The sequence below is a fragment of the Phyllobates terribilis genome, unplaced genomic scaffold (assembly GCF_046119375.1).
Source record: "Phyllobates terribilis strain yellow unplaced genomic scaffold, ASM4611937v1 Scaffold_7__3_contigs__length_470593459, whole genome shotgun sequence".
Lineage (NCBI taxonomy): Eukaryota > Metazoa > Chordata > Amphibia > Anura > Dendrobatidae > Phyllobates > Phyllobates terribilis.
In genome coordinates this window covers 92,892,446-92,909,602 of record NW_027362767.1, presented here as the reverse complement: position 1 = coordinate 92,909,602, position 17,157 = coordinate 92,892,446, and the positions used below count along the sequence as shown (strand labels likewise).

At 46.0% G+C, this 17,157-nt stretch overlaps 1 protein-coding gene and 1 long non-coding RNA gene across 2 annotated transcripts in view; one reads left to right on the top strand and one right to left on the bottom strand.

Annotated features, from left to right (window-relative positions):
* The window catches only part of GPR176 (G protein-coupled receptor 176), a 115,114-nt gene extending 111,691 nt beyond the window's left edge, over window positions 1-3,423 (bottom strand). Inside the window, exon 1 of the mRNA XM_073638987.1 lies at window positions 2,629-3,423. Within this exon, the coding sequence (XP_073495088.1) occupies window positions 2,629-2,824 (196 nt within the window). The 5' untranslated portion in view covers window positions 2,825-3,423. The remainder of the gene's footprint in view (window positions 1-2,628) is intronic.
* LOC141153820 (uncharacterized) overlaps window positions 1-17,157 on the top strand; it is a 124,600-nt gene that overhangs the window by 31,899 nt on the left and 75,544 nt on the right. The gene's annotated exons all lie outside the window — the stretch shown is intronic.

Below are 17,157 nucleotides of genomic sequence, written 5' to 3'. Positions count from 1 at the left end.
AAAGTGTATAAATTGTTTTATTTATGTTTTTCTGTGTCTTGTTGCTTGTGTATAATTTTGTGTTTCTAGTTATTTTTAGGAAACCTTGGTGGATTTACCGGGAATCCTTGTATATAGTTGGAGCGTAACCCAGGATGGACTAGAGACTGTTAAGGACTCGGGGTAGGACAGACCCCTACCTGGTTACGTCTCCCTGTGTTGGTGAAATGGACACCTTTGCTTTTCTTCAAAGACTGCATCCGGTTGCGGACACGCCGTAACCATCTTATGTGTTTTTCTTATAGTATTGTTATTGTTATACTTTGTTATGTTTTTCTAAATGTGTTTAGTCCCGGAGTACTAAATTTCACTAGGGGGGAATGTGACACCCCAGGGGTCTGGTTGCCACAGTGATAGAGATATTATGTCTGAGAGCAGGTGGGAGGTCCTTTGGTCAGGGATCCTGTGCATGCCACACCTCCTGCCCAGTCTTGGGAGGGGAAGAACTTCCCCTGTATAAACCCGGGGCTGAGGCAGGGTGAGTCAGACAAGGAGAGTGGAGACAAGAAGCAGCATAGGAAACAGCAGAGTTCCAAGGAGTCAGGGGCTGGCAGCTGCAGCGCTCGCCCTGACTAAGAAGATTCTTTACCGGACCCGGAGTCCGAGGCTGTGGGGACTAACTCCTACCCAGCAGCAGAATCCGTCAGGCAGGGGATTGCAGGTCCTCTGGCCCAGAAGCCCGAAGGCACGGTCACACGCGTGGGACCAGCACCGCCATCGTGGAGCGGAAGCCATTAGAAGGCCCCGAGTCACCGGCCATACGGGTGAGCACCACACGGTACACTCAGGGACGTGGGCTACTTACATCAGCTTCTAGCAAGGTAGCCAGAAGAGTACAGTCAGTTTGTGAGGCCTATAACTACGCCTGGCCAGGGGAGATCCTATCTGCTCAAAGACTGACCAGGCCCCGTTTGCTAGCAAGTACTCCGGGAGGGTCTATCGTTGTTACCAGTAAAGACCCTGAACTACACCGTACCGTCTCTGAGTGGTTCCTGCTACCCCCATCATCCACGTCGGCTGCCCTGAGGCCATACCCCTCCCGTTGGGGGTTATACTATCACGCTGCACAATCCTACCACCGGCCTCAGCGGTCTGCCCTGCAGCAGCAGCTCCCTGGCTGCACTCAACGGGTGGCGTAGTCATCAACTATTTACTACTAATAGACTGCCGTCTAGTTTGACTCCCTGGGCACGGACCGGGTCACCGCCACGAGACTACAACCCTCTACTGATCCGGCTCCGGGTAGGCTCCCGCATGCGCAACGCAGCGCGACACAGGCCCAGGGGCGCGTCAGATACCTTGATGCTCTATGATTCTGTGATGCTCAGCAAAGGGAGTAGCATGCAGAACAAAAGTCTGGCTTCCCATGTATGTGATGATGGCCGGACACATAAAACAGTTGCTGGCTGAATGTCTATATGGCTGACAGCCATCCTTCCCAACTCCCCATAAACATGCATGTTCAGATCGGACCATTACATTTATTTCAATGAGTACATTGCGATAAGCTCATCTCACAGAGGAAAAAAATATTTTACAAGTTGACATCCAACATGTTCAACCTCATTTTCTCCAACAGAAAAGTTGGATTGTCCCATTGATCCAGTAAAAAATTGTCCGGATCTGTGGACCATATTATGTACGATTGGATTCAGACATGAAACTAGCAGGAGGATGATCACTTTTTAACCTCGGAAAGGTTTAGCTTTGTAGCTACAGAAAGTCTTTTTGATGTTTGTGATAAAGATCCCATGAAATTGTCAAGTAGGAACAGGATCAAACCGTTGGCAACACACAACATATTGGAGTGATTTAGTTTTTCTTCTAAAGCCTAAGGTAGCCAAATGTGAACATTCAGACTATGACTTTACAACACGTCTCTTATGGTCTGAATACTATCTTGTCTAAAATCTTAATCACAAATCTCTAGGGCAATGGTTAGAAACAGAAGACTGCAGCAATCCAGTAGCATATTGATGGAGGGGAGTATGGTTGTATAATAATCCATAAATATTTAGTGGGTTTAGGAAAACATGGTGCGGAATTGAAGGAATACATGTGAAAAAGCATAACTCTCTCTGTTCTATCCAATGAATCATCTTATAACTATACAATATTAAACATTTGTCTCTCTGATGCCATATCCTATAAAACAAGCTGTTTCCTTTTCACACTTTTGGCAAAAACGAGTTTAATACTTTGATTGTATTTACATCAAGTGATAAAGAATGGAAATACAAAGTTTTCCCTAAATCATGGCCAAGACAGCAGATTTATCTTTGTCTCTTGCAACCTTACGCAATGTTTATGGATTCAAATCCCACCAATGACGACATCTACAAGGAGTTTGTATGTTCTCCCCATGTTAGCTTGGGTTTCCTCCAGGTTCTCCGGTTTCCTCCCTCACTCCAAAGACATACTGATAGGGAATGTAGATTGTGAGCCCTAATGGGGACAGCGTTGATGATGCCTGTAAAGTGCTATGGAATATAATGGCGCTATATAAGCAAAGCCTAATAAATAAATAATGTACAGAACTATTATGATGATCTAGAGAAACAATTTATGTATCTTGAATACACAACTTACCCAACAGAGACCCAATAAAAATGATTACTTGGACGCTTATGGTAAAATGTCTGTAGCTCAGCCCATCACTGTTGCTGAGGTTGCTCCACAGGACTTGTGAATGAGAGATGTTCCTGATTTCAAAGGCTTCAGCCTGGAAAAATCCAATCTCGCTCCTGTTTCTAAAGATCAAGCTGCCATTATAACCCATGGCCATTCTTCTGTCACCTATTGCATTTGCTGCACTTGCTCTCCTCTAGCTCTGGATCCAGGAATCAAGGGTCTGAAGCCCATAGCTCTGTAGGTTCCCTGGCTCTGTGCGCCCATCTCAGAATAATTAGCTGACATGTCCACATAAAATGCATCTTTGCTTTAGCCTGTCTGGCTCTTTGCATGGCAAGAGGAACACAAGCCTCTTTCTCTGCTCTTCAGCCCCAGCAAACATCTCCAGTACAAGAACATGTCAGACGCCTGCGAAAGAGAAGAGGGGGAGAAACAGCTGACCCTGAATCTCATTGCTTCTCTGGTCCCTCTGAATCTCTAGCACAAGCTCTCCTCCTCTCTCTTGTAAGGACAGTCTGTGATACTGATTGGAAACCAGAAAATGTAGAATCCGTCACAAAGACAGGTCCTGAGGAACAAAAGCAGAGAATCCTTTAGATGAGATGATGTCTCTTCCCACCTAGAAAGGCAAGGCAGTAATCACATGAGTCTGCATACAGCTAGCTCCAATTCATGGCTATAGATGCTTCCATTCCAGATTTTTGTTTTGCCTTCTGTGATGAGGAAGCTACAATCCCAAAATGCCTTGGGAGTCACGAGAAATCCAATGTGTCAGAAAACGAGAGCAGAATCCATAAATAATAACCTATTTTATTGTAAAGCTTATAGATGCCGCCTATTAGCTTAGGTTTTCCTGCTCACATTCCTTATGTAGCACATACATATTCTACTAATGGTAGATATGTTTTGGAAGGTTGCCTCAGTCAGATTTCAATATTGTATTGTAAAATGTAGCTGTATTTGTGCATGTTTATAACCCCTCCCTATATATATACACTCACACACACTCACACTCTCTACATATACACTCCCTATATATACATACATACATATACACACCCTCCCTACACACACACACTCCCTACATATACATACTGTGCCAGAGTCACTGGTGATGTATGTGAGGGGAGATATGTTTCACTGCGGTTACTAGCTTCAGTGAACTGAACCTAGAAGTTTCTAAAGCATTTTAGGTGCTGAAGAGGTTAATCAGCCATTTTGGGTCTGGTTCTTTGAGTAGGTGTGAGATGGATCGGACGCCTACTCACCATATTTCCACCTCAAGGGTGTTGCTGGAGAAGTTAAATGCTCAGTCGCTGTTTTTTTTCTTTCTGGTGTGGTTTGGAGAAGGAAGTCTTCAGACTGTGTGTGTAGAAGCCAGAGAGCTCCACAGAAGGACTTTGTGGTGAAACTTTATTATGATACCCGGAGCGGGTAAAACCCCGCTCACCTATGAATTGTACTATACTTTATCTTTTTGTTTCCCATTATCCCGGAGAGGCCGTGTTTATTTTGTGGAATGCTGCCGTGGTTTATGACCTGTATTAATAATCCAGCAGGAAGTTAACCCAAGAAGTGTTTCCTGTGTCTGCCGTTGTGAGAGCCAAGCAAGTCGCTTTACCACAATACATACACGCTCTCCCTATACAAACACACTCACACACCCTACCTATGTATACATACACACACACGCCCTATGTATATACATACTCAATATGCATAAACATACACATACACACACACACACACACACACACACACACACACACACACACACACACACACCCTCCGTATATATACATACGCACACCCTCCCTATATATACATACATACATACATAAACACATACACGCTCCCTATATATACATACTTATACATACCCTCCCTATACATACTCTCCCTTTACACACACTCACACACACCCCTATATATACACACACCCTTCCTTTACATGCATACAAACACCCTCCTTATACATACAAACACACACTCTCTAGATATACAGTACAGACCAAAAGTTTGGAGACACCTTCTCATTTAAAGATTTTTCTGTATTTTCATGACTATGAAAATTGTACATTCACACTGAAGGCATCAAAACTATGAATTAACACATGTGGAATTATATACTTAACAAAAAAGTGTGAAACAACTGAAAATATGTCTTATATTCTAGGTTCTTCAAAGTAGCCACCTTTTGCTTTGATGACTGCTTTGCACACTCTTGGCATTCTCTTGATGAGCTTCAAGAGGTAGTCACCGAAAATGGTCTTCCAACAATCTTGAAGGAGTTCCCAGAGATGCTTAGCACTTGTTGACCCTTTTGCCTTCACTCTGCGGTCCAGCTCACCCCAAACCATCTCGATTGGGTTCAGGTCTGGTGACTGTGGAGGCCAGGTCATCTGGCGTAGCACCCCATCACTCTCCTTCTTGGTCAGATAGCCCTTACACAGCCTGGAGGTGTGTTTGGGGTCATTGTCCTGTTGAAAAATAAATGATGGTCCAACTAAACGCAAACCGGATTAAATAGCATGCCGCTGCCAGATGCTGTGGTAACCATGCTGGTTCAGTATGCCTTCAATTTTGAATAAATCCCCAACAGTGTCACCAGCAAAGCACCCCCACACCATCACACCTCCTCCTCCATGCTTCACGGTGGGAACCAGCCATGTAGAGTCCATCCGTTCACCTTTTCTGCGTCGTACAAAGACACGGTGGTTGGAACCAAAGATCCCAAATTTGGACCAAAGCACAGATTTCCACTGGTCTAATGTCCATTCCTTGTGCTCTTTAGCCCAAACAAGTCTCTTCTTCTTGTTGCCTGTCCTTAGCAGTGGTTTCCTAGCAGCTATTTTACCATGAAGGCCTGAGGCACAAAGTCTCCTCTTAACAGTTGTTGTAGAGATGTGTCTGCTGCTAGAACTCCGTGTGGCATTGACCTGGTCTCTTATGTGAGCTGCTGTTAACCTGTGATTTCTGAGGCTGGTGACTCGGATAAACTTATCCTCAGAAGCAGAGGTGACTCTTGGTCTTCCTTTCCTGGGGCGGTCCTCATGTGAGCCAGTTTCTTTGTAGCGCTTGATGGTTTTTGCTACTGCACTTGGGGACGCTTTCAAACTTTTCCCAATTTTTCGGACTGACTGACCTTCATTTCTTAAAGTAATGATGGCCACTCGTTTTTCTTTACTTAGCTGCTTTTTTCTTGCTATAATACAAATTCTAACAGTCTATTCAGTAGGACTATCAGCTGGGTATCCACCTGACTTCTGCACAACACAACTGATGGTCCCAACCCCATTTATAAGGCAAGAAATCCCACTTATTAAACCTGACTGGGCACACCTGTGAAGTGAAAACCATTTCTGGTGACTACCTCTTGAAGCTCATCAAGAGAATGCCAAGAGTGTGCAAAGCAGTCATCAAAGCAAAAGGTGGCTACTTTGAAGAACCAAGAATAGAAGACATATTTTCAGTTGTTTCACACTTTTTTGTTAAGTATATAATTCCACATGTGTTAATTCATAGTTTTGATGCCTTCAGTGTGAATGTACAATTTTCAAAGTCATGAAAATACAGAAAAATCTTTAAATGAGAAGGTGTGTCCAAACTTTTGGTCTGTACTGTACATATATGCACTATACATAAATATACACACCCTCCCTATAATTACATACTCCCTAGATATACATACCACATACATACTATACATAGAATCATAGAATGTTAGAGTTGGAGGGGATCTCCAGGGTCATGGTGTCCAACCCCCTGCTCAATGCAGGATTCACTAAACCATCTCAGACAGATGCCTGTCCAGCCTCTGTTTGAAGACTTCCATTGAAGGAGAACTCGCCACCTCTCGTGGCAGCCTGTTCCACTCATTGATCACCCTCACTGTCAAAAAGTTGTTTTTTTTTTATATCTAATCTGTATCTTCTCCCATTCAGTTTCATCCCATTGCTTCTCATATTTCCATGTGCAAATGAAAATAAAGCTGATCCCTCTACAGTGTGACAGCCCTTGAGATATTTGTAGACAGCTATTAAGTTTCCTCTCAGTCTTCTCTTTTGCAGCTAAACATTCCCAAATCCTCTAACTTCCTCATAGGACATTGTTTGCAGATCAGTCACCATTCTGGTTGCTCTTCTTTGAACTGCTCCAGTTTCTTTATGTCTTTAAGATGTGGTGCCCAGAACTGGACACAGTATTCCAGATGAGGTCTGACAAAGAGGAGTAGAGGGGGATAATTTCTTCACGTGATCTAGACTCTGTTCTGTTAATGCAACCCATTATTGTTTGCCTTTTTTGTTGCTGCATCACACTGTTGACTCATGTTCAATCTGTGATCTATTAGCATACCCAAGTCTTTTTCACATGTGCTGTTGCTTAGCCCTATGACTCACATTCTGTATATGCTTCTTTCATTTTTTTGCCCAGATGTAGAACTTTGCATTTCTCCTTTTTTAAAAACCATTCTGTTAGTTGCAACCCACAGTTCCAGTTTGTTTATATCTTTTTGAATCCTCTCTCTCTATTCTCTAGTATTAGCTATCCCTCCTAGCTTTGTGTCATCACCAAAATTAATCAGTTTACCCTCAATTCCTTCATCAAACTCATTGATAAAGATGTTGAACAACACATGGCCCAGGACAGAGCCTTGTGGTACCCCACTTGAGACATTCTTCCAACTGGATGTGCAACCATTTATGACCACTCTTTGGATCCAATCACTAAGCCAGTTATGAATCCACTTAACAGTAGCCTTGTCCATGCCATTGTTGGTCATTTTTTTTCTATAACAATGGTATGAGATACTTTGCCAAAGGCTTTGCTGAAGTCATGATATACTATATCTACTGCACTTCCCTGATCCACCCAGTCAGTGATTCTGTCATAGAAGGAAATTAAGTTAGTCTGACATGACTTATTTGTTACAAACCCATGCTGACTCTGGTTAATCAATTCATTCTTATAAAGGTACATGCATGCATGTTGTTTAATAATTTGTTCAAAGATCTTTCCTGGTATAGAAGTAAGGCTCACAGGCCTATAGTTCCATAGGTCCACCTTCTTTCCCTTTTTGAAGATGGGGACAACATTTGACTTCTCCTGTTCTCCAAGAATTTTCACAGATTATGGAGAGTGGTTCAATAATTTCCTCTGCTGCATCCTTCAGTACCCTTCAGAACATACGTATGCACACCCTCCCTAATACATACACGTTCTCTCCCTTTACACACGTGCGCACACACACGCACACACACCCTACACATACATACACACACACACACATACATACATACACACACACACACACCCTCCCTATATATGCATACATACACAATATATATATATATATATATATACAGTACAGACCAAAAGTTTGGACACACCTCATTTAAAGATTTTTCTGTATTTTCTCATCAAGAGAATGCCAAGAGTGTGCAAAGCAGTCATCAAAGCAAAAGGTGGCTACTTTGAAGAACCTAGAATATACGACATATTTTCAGTTGTTTCACACTTTTTGTTAAGTATATAATTCCACATGTGTTAATTCGTAGTTTTGATGCCTTCAGTGTGAATGTACAATTTTCCCCTGCAGCTCTGGCCTCTTCCGCGTCTCCTGACTGTGACGTCTCAGGTCAGAGGTCACGATGACGTCTTTCCAGCGCGTCCTCTGCTGAGCAGTCACAGTGCAGAGAGCTGGAAGATGGCAACACTGAGGAGTCCGGAGCAGAGCAGCGGCAGCAGGAGAGGTGAGGTGAGTACTTTATTTTTTTTAAGTATGGGGGGGCCATACAGCATGGCGCAATATATTGGGGGGGGGGTCCATACAGCATATGGGGGGGCCATACAGCATGGAGCAATATATGGGGGGGCCCATACAGCATATGGGGGCCATACAGCATGGAGCAATATATGGGGGGTGGGCCCATGCAATATATGGGGGGCCATACAGCATATGGGGGCCATACAGCATGGAGCAATATATGGGGGCCATACAGCATGCAGCAACATATGGGGACCATGCAGCATGCAGCATTATATGGGGGCCATACAGCATGCAGCATTATATGGGGACCATACAGCATGTAGCATTATATGGGGACCATACAGCATGGAGCAATATATGGGGGCCATACAGCATGCAGCAATATATGGGGGCCATATAGCATGCAGCAACATATGGGGGGCATGCAGCATTATACGGGGGCCATACAGCATGCAGCATTATATGGGGACCATACAGCATGTAGCATTATATGGGGACCATACAGCATGTAGCATTATATGGGGACCATACAGCATGCAGCATTATATGGGGCCTATACAGCATGCAGCATTATATGGGGCCTATACAGCATGCAGCATTATATGGAGCCCATACAGCATGCAGCTTATATGGGGGCCAGTATTCTGCATGCAGCATTATATGGGGGCCAGTATTCTGTATGCAGCATTATATGGGAGGCCAGTATTCTGCATGCAGCATTATATGGGAGGCCAGTATTCTGCATGCAGCATTATATGGGAGGCCAGTATTCTGCATGCAGCATTATATGGAGGCCAGTATTCTGCATGCAGCATTATATGGGAGGCCAGTATTCTGCATGCAGCATTATATGGGAGGCCAGTATTCTGCATGCAGCATTATATGGGAGGCCAGTATTCTGCATGCAGCATTATATGGGAGGCCAGTATTCTGCATGCAGCATTATATGGGAGGCCAGTATTCTGCATGCAGCATTATATGGGAGGCCAGTATTCTGCATGCAGCATTATATGGGAGGCCAGTATTCTGCATGCAGCATTATATGGGGGCCAGTATTCTGCATGCAGCATTATATGGGGGCCAGTATTCTGCATGCAGCATTATATGGGGGCCAGTATTCTGCATGCAGCATTATATGGGGGGGGGGCAATATCCCGTATGGAGCGTTACATGGGGGCCAGTATCCCGTATGGAGCGTTACATGGGGGCCAGTATCCCGTATGGGCATTACATGGGGGCCAGTATCCCGTATGGAGCATTATATGAGGCCCAGTATCCTGTATGGGGCATTATATGGGGGCCAGTATCCTGTATGGAGCATTATATGAGGCCCAGTATCCTGTATGGGGCATTATATGGGGGCCAGTATCCTGTATGGAGCGTTATATGGGGGCCAGTATCCTGTATGGAGCGTTATATGGGGGCCAGTATATTGTATGGAGCGTTATATGGGGGCCAGTATATTGTATGGAGCGTTATATGGAGGCCAGTATCCCTTATGGATCATTATATGGGGGCCAGTATCCTGTATGGAGCGTTATATGGGGGCCAGTATCCTGTATGGAGCGTTATATGGGAGCCAGTATCCTGTATGGAGCGTTATATGGGGGCCAGTATCCTGTATGGAGCATTATATGGGGGCCAGTATCCTGTATGGAGCATTATATGGGGGCCAGTATCCTGTATGGGCGTTATATGGGGCCTGTATCCTGTATGGAGCGTTATATGGGGGCCAGTATCCTGTATGGAGCGTTATATGGGGGCCAGTATCCTGTATGAAGCGTTATATGGGGACCGGTATATTGTATGGAGCGTTATATGGGGGCCGGTATCCTGTATGGAGCGTTATATGGGGGCCAGTATCCTGTATGGAGCGTTATATGGGGGCCAGTATCCTGTATGGAGCGTTATATAGGGGCCAGTATCCTGTATGGAGCGTTATATGGGGGCCAGTATCCTGTATGGAGCGTTATATGGGGGCCAGTATCCTGTATGGAGCGTTATATGGGGGCCAGTATCCTGTATGAAGCGTTATATGGGGGCCAGTATCTTGTATGAAGCGTTCTATGGGGGCCAGTATCCTGTATGGAGCGTTATATGGGGGCCAGTATACTGTGTGGAGCGATTCGCCAGTTTCTGAGCTATTGTAGAATTTACAATAGACATCGCTCATGTAATGTAAAAAGTGAAATATTTGCATTGTACTATATATATATTTCTCTGCGGTATATGTGCATCATGAATCGTCGTATGTGTTAAAGGGCCCCACCGAGACTCTTTCTCCCAGGGCCCACAAAAACCTGGAGCCGGCCCTGCCCCTCCCTAAACATACATGAATGCATACACACACCCTACCTATACATTATCACACACCCACATCCTCCCTATACATACACCCCCCCCACCCTAAATATACATAAATGCATACACACAGCCTCCCTATACAGTGGGGAAAATAAGTATTTGATGCACTGTCGATTTTGCAAATTTTCCCACTTACAAAGAATGGAGAGGTCTGTAATTATCGTAGGTACACTTCAACTGTGAGAGACAGAATCTTAAAAAAATGCAGAAAATCACATTTTTGATTTTTACATAATTAATTTGCACTTTATTGCATTAAATAAGTATTTGATACAATAGAAAAACAGAACTTAATATTTACTACCGAAACCTTTGTTTACAATTCCAGAGGTCAGACGTTTTATGTAGTTCTTGACCAAATTTGCACACACTGCAGTAGGGATTTTGGCCCACTCCTCCATACAGATTTTTCAGGTTTTGGGGCTGTCTCTGGGCAACATTGAGTTTCAGCTCCCTCCAAAGATTTTCTATTGGGTTCAGGTCTGAAGAGTGGCTAGACCACTCCAAGACCTTGAAATGCTTCTTACAGAGCCATTCCTTAGTTGCCCTGACTGTGTGTTTTGGGTCATTGTCATGCTGGAAGACCCAGCCACAACCAATCTTCAATGTTTTTACTGAGGGAAAGAGGTTGTTGGCCAAAATCTCGTGATTCATGACCCCATCCTCCCTTCAATACGGTGCAATCGTCCTGTCCCCTTTGCAGTAAAGTACCCCCAAAGTATGATGCTTCCCCCACCATGCTTCACGGTTGGGACGGTGTTCTTTGGGTTGTACTCATCCTTCTTCTTCCTCCAAACACAGCGAGTGGAGTTGATACCAAAAAGTTCTATTTTGGTCTCATCTGACCACATGACCTTCTCGCATGCCTCCTCTGGATCATCCAGATGGTCATTGGTGAACTTCAAACGGACTTGGACATGTTCTTGCGTGCCCTGCAGGATTGTAATCCATGATGGCGTAGTGTGTTACTAACGGTAATGTTTGAGACTGTGGTCCTAGCTCTCTTCGGATCATTGACCAGGTCCTCCTGTGTTGTTCTGGGTTGATTCCTGACCTTTCTCAGAATCTTCCTTACCCCACGAGGCAAGATCTTGCCTGGAGCCCCAGATCGAGGAAGATTGACAGTCATCTTGTGTTTTCTCCTCACCCATGACAGCACACCTTGAGAGAGGGATCCGCCCCATCAAGGACAGGAAACTGTCTGAAATAAAAGGGCGGTACCTCTCCCTCACTTCAGTTGGCTTCCTGTCCTTGATGAAAACCTGTCTGGAAAGAAGAAAACTTACCTGGGTCTGTTCCAGTGTGGAAGAACGGGCACTGGTCTGTGCACCGGGTTCCAGCCTCCAGAAGCGCCGTCCGCAGCTCCCTTGGGTCCTGTGTCCGAGCGGGCGCACGCGGTGAGGCATGCTCCGGCTTCCCGTAGACCGCTACGCCGCCCTTCCCCTGCTGCCTCAGTCGGCCGCGTTCTGGAGCGGCAACTTCCGGGTATGACGCGCCTGACGTCGTGGGGCATGCTGGGAGAGGCGTGCCGGGTGACATCAGAGGGCGGTGCCCGATCCAAGATGGCAGCACCCTGTAAAGCACTCCCGGGCCGTTTTTTTTGTTTGGAGCCTCGGCCTGGGAAGGGGGGGAGGGCCCTTGAACTGGAGGAGGTTCTGGATGGCCCTATATTATGGGGGGGGGGTTATCCTGGGAGCGTGGCTCACGTTTCTGCAAAATGGCTGACCAGGATAGTCAAGAGCAGCAGCTAACCTCCCCACCTCAGCAACGGAAGAGGCAGACAGATGCTTCTCCCACGGACAGCCGCTCGAGCAATCGCAGTGGCAGCCGCAGGAGCAAGGTATCAAACGCCTCTGGACCATCCAGAAAGGAATCATCGCGTGTTCTGCTACAGCCTCCGAATCCGGTACCCGTTTGTGACTTCAGGGGTGAGTGATCTTTGCGAATGTCACCCTTTTAGTAATCGGAAGTATCTTATGTGCTTCCTTCTGTAGGAGCCTAAGAAGAGTAGCGCCAAGCAAAAGCACAGGATTTGTGCCCTATGCCAAACTTCCCTTCCCATAGATTGGCAAAAACAGCTTTGCCCGAACTGCATTAATAAAACCATAGCAGAAAATTCTCTGGATTTCGCATCCAATCTGAAATCAATAGTTCACGCTGAGGTTCAGGGGTCCCTGAAGGGGTTGTTTAGAGGAAAGAAAAGATCCCATAAAGATATCTCCTCCAACTCCTGATTCCTCCCAGTCCGAGGATCTATGGCTGAGTGATTCATCATCCTCTTCCTCATCGGATAACGGTAGACCCTGCTTCCCCATCGAGGGTACGGACAAACTGGTCAGAGCAGTCAGATCAACTATGGGTCTGGAGGAGGAGAAAGCATCAAAATCTCGGGAAGACGTTATGTTTGCGGGCCTTGGAGAAAAAAAAGAGACTCTCCTTTCTTGTAAACACTAAAATTCAGGGCCTCATTGACCGAGAGTGGAAGAAACCAGAGAGATCGGGGGCCTTACCCTCCTTCTCTAAAAGAAGGTACCCCTTTTGAGGAGAAGGACTCTGAGCCTTGGGATAAAATCCCCAAAGTTGACGGGGCTGTAGCCAGGTCATCCAAAAAATCTTCCCTACCCTTGGAGGATTCAGGCGTCCTAAGGGATGCCCTTGATAAAAAGCTGCTCCTTTCTACGTCACACTTGGGAAGCTGCAGCAGGAAGCCTGAAGCCTGCTGTAGCTGGCACCTGTGTGGCAAGGTCCCTCATGGTGTGGCTCCAATAGTTGGAAGACCAACTTAGGGATAAAAAGATCCCTAGGGACTGAATCCTTTCAAATGTGCCCCTAATGCAGGCAGCGTTGGCCTTCCTGGCAGACTCTTCAGCGGACTCGGTTAGACTCTCGGCTAGATCAGCAAATCTATCTAATGCTGCCAGACGGGTCTTGTGGCTCAAGGGTTGTCCAGGTGACCTACAATCCAAACATTAAATTATGTTCCCTCCCGTGTGACAGCAGACTCCTGTTTGGCCAGAAGCTGGATGACCTTTTAGAAAAAGCTGGTGATAGGAACAAAGGGTTCCCAGGATTTTCAGGGGACTCAAAAAGGTTTAGTTTTCGGAGGAGAAAATTTAATCGGGGTCGCCCTCCAGGAGACAGGAGAAGATGGGAGTCCAAATCAAAGAAAGAGTCAGGCTATATGTTTGGAGGACCGTCCTCCAATACAAAAAAATCTTCCCAATGACGCCAGGCTGGAGGTAGGGGGGTAGGCTTTCCCACTTTATTCCAGCTTGGGAAGCCATTACATCACACTCCTGGATTTTGAATATTGTGAGTGGTGGCCTGAAGATACGGTTCAGCCAGATTCCTCGCCGGACCTTTATGATTACCCCCAAGACCGAAGGTCCAGGAAGAACAGATAGCTCTGGAGTCAGAAATATTAGGGCTAGTAGAGAAACGGGTCCTTCTCGAAGTTCCGATACCACAAAGGAAGAAGGGATTCTATTACCCCCTCTGTTCATAATAAAAAAAAAAACAATGGGTCCTTAAGGACCATCATCAACCTCAGGAGTCTAAACCAGCTGATAGAGAACCAGACTTTCAAGATGGAGTCAGTGAGCTCGGCAGTGAAGCTCTTGCACCACAATTGCTTTATGGCAGTAATAGACTTGAAGGACGCATATTATCACGTCCCAATTCATCCAGATTACCAGAAATATCTGAGAGTAGCCCTGTTCATTCAAAAAGAACTGAGGCATTTTCAGTTTACTGCCCTACTCTTTGGCCTCTCCATAGCCCCGAGAATATTCACAAAATTAATAGCGGAAGTAACAGCCTTTCTATGAATCAAAAACGTAGTGATCGTTCCCTATTTAGACGACTTTTTGGTAATAGGGAAATCAGAAGTCCACTGCTCCAGTCAACTTCTAGAAGTCACGGCGGTGTTGCAAAAGTTAGAATGGTTGGTAAATACCCAAAAGTCAAAATTAACCCCCTCAAGGACTCAAATCTTCCTTGGCCTAATCCTGGATTCTCGTCTCCAAGCCTGCTTCCTCCCAGAGGACCAGGTCCGCAAAGTAATCAAATTAGTCTTGAAAGCCATGCTGTCTCCAGTGATGTCCCTAAGAGAAGCAATGTCCCTCCTGGGTTCCATGACTGCCTGTCTCCCAGCAGTCAGATGGGCTCAAGGGCATATGAGACTTCTTCAGTGGGAGGTCCTGTCAATGCAGAGGTTCTTCAACGGGCATTTAGAAAGAAAGTTCTCTTTCTCCCTAGAAGCTGTAGATTCCCTTTCATGGTGGACAGACAGGAAAAATCTGACCTCAGGCGTACAGTGGTCCAGACCAATAGATCGGGTGATTACAACCGATGCGAGCAGCTCCGGATTGGGGGGGTCATCTAGCAGAGCTCTCAGTACAGGGTCACTGGGCATACCACGATATGGGGGCATCCTCAAACTTAAAAGAACTTTGGGCAGTGGAGAAATCCCTGATAGGCTTCCTCCCTCACATTCAGGGTCATCATGTCCAGGTCAGGTCCAACAACCGGACAACATTGGCCTATGTAAATCACCAAGGGGAACAAGGTCACTCTCCCTGATGGCTGTGGCAGACAGAATCCTACAACTGGCAGAGCAACACCTCCCATCCCTCAGTGCCCTTCACATAAGGGGGGTGAAAAATGTAAGGGCAGATTTTCTCAGCCGCCACACCCTAAAACAGGGGGAGTGGAGCTTAAACCCAGGGGTCTTCCGACAGATTGTCCAGTTATGGGGACAACCAGACATAGATCTGTTTGCCACAAGAGCAAACAGGAAGGTAGACCGATTCTGTTCCTTAAACCCACCAGAAAATCCCCAAGCTGTAGATGCCCTCCAGATTCCTTGGAAGTTCAGGAAGGCCTATGCCTTTCCCCCGTTAGTAATGGTTCCAGCAGTGGTGAGGAAGATTCGGGTGGATGGCGCAATGCTAATTCTTATAGCCCCTTTTTGGCCCAAGAGGCCTTGGTTCTCCCTGCTTCGACAAATGTCGGTTTCAGATCCCTTGGTTCTACCAGAGAGGCTGGACCTTCTCATTAAGGGACCAGTATTCCACGCCCAAGCCAGAGGATTCCATCTTGCGGCGTGGAATTTGAGAGGTCACTACTAAGTAACAAGGGGTTTTCACCAGGGTTAGTCTCTACTCTACTGGGTAGTAGGAAACTAATAACGACTAAAATTTATAATAGAGTCTGGGGGAAGTTCCTAGATTTTATAGATGCCCCGTTATCAGACAAGCCTCCAATCAAAGGAATCCTGGAGTTTCTGCAAAAGGGGCGTGACCTGGGTCTAGCTATGGGGACTCTTAAGGTTCAGTTGTCTGCCTTGGGGGCACTCTATGATTGAAACTTGGCTGGGAACAGGTGGGTCTGTAGATTTATCAAGTCCTGTACCAGAGCCAGACTGGTTCGGTCCCTTAGAGTTCCTTCCTGGGACCTGAATTTGGTCTTGAACGCACTTACCAGCGACCCGTTCGAGCCCCTACAGGATGTCTCTCCAAAGATCCTCACCCTTAAGACCATCCTCTTAGTGGCCTTAACATCAGCCCGTAGGGTGGGTGACCTGCAAGTTGATCCTCCGTACACGCAAATTTATGATGATAGTCACCTTGAGTCCAGATCCAGCATATCTTCCCAAGGTGGTATCTAGATTCCACTGTAACCAGGATATTGTACTACCCTCGTTTTGCAGCAATCCAAAAAACCCCGGGGAAGTTAGATTCCTTAACCTAGATGTTAGAAGATCCCTACTACAGTACATTAACATGACTAGTGTATGGAGGAAGGACCATTCCTTGTTCCTGGCCTTTCAGGGGAGTAGGAAAGGTCACGGGGTGTCCAAGGGTACCATTTCTAGGTGGCTTAGGGAGGCCATTTGTTTAGCATATACGTCCACAGGAGTTCCGGCCCCAGACAATGTCAAGGCTCATTGCACCAGAGCCGTAGCAACCTCATGGGCGGAGAGGGCAGACGTCTCAATCAATCAGATATGTAGAGCTGCAACTTGGTCTATACCATCCACCTTCTATAAACACTATCGGTTGGATCTGTCCTCCTCTGACCTTACCTTTGGGAGAAGGGTACTTCAGGCGATGGTCCCTCCCTAGGGTGCTCATAATTCTCCAAAATTCTCTCAAGGTGTGCTGTCATGGGTGAGGGGAAAACACCAAGGTTACTTACCGGTAGCCGGTTTTTCCTGAACCCATGACCGCACCCATAGTCCCCCCCCCCCCCTCCCCCCCTGTTATTTCTGTTTCTCATACCCTGGTGGGCACTGTTTGGGGTGTTATATATAATGTAGGTGTTGGTTATATGTCTAACCTTTTTGGGAGGTC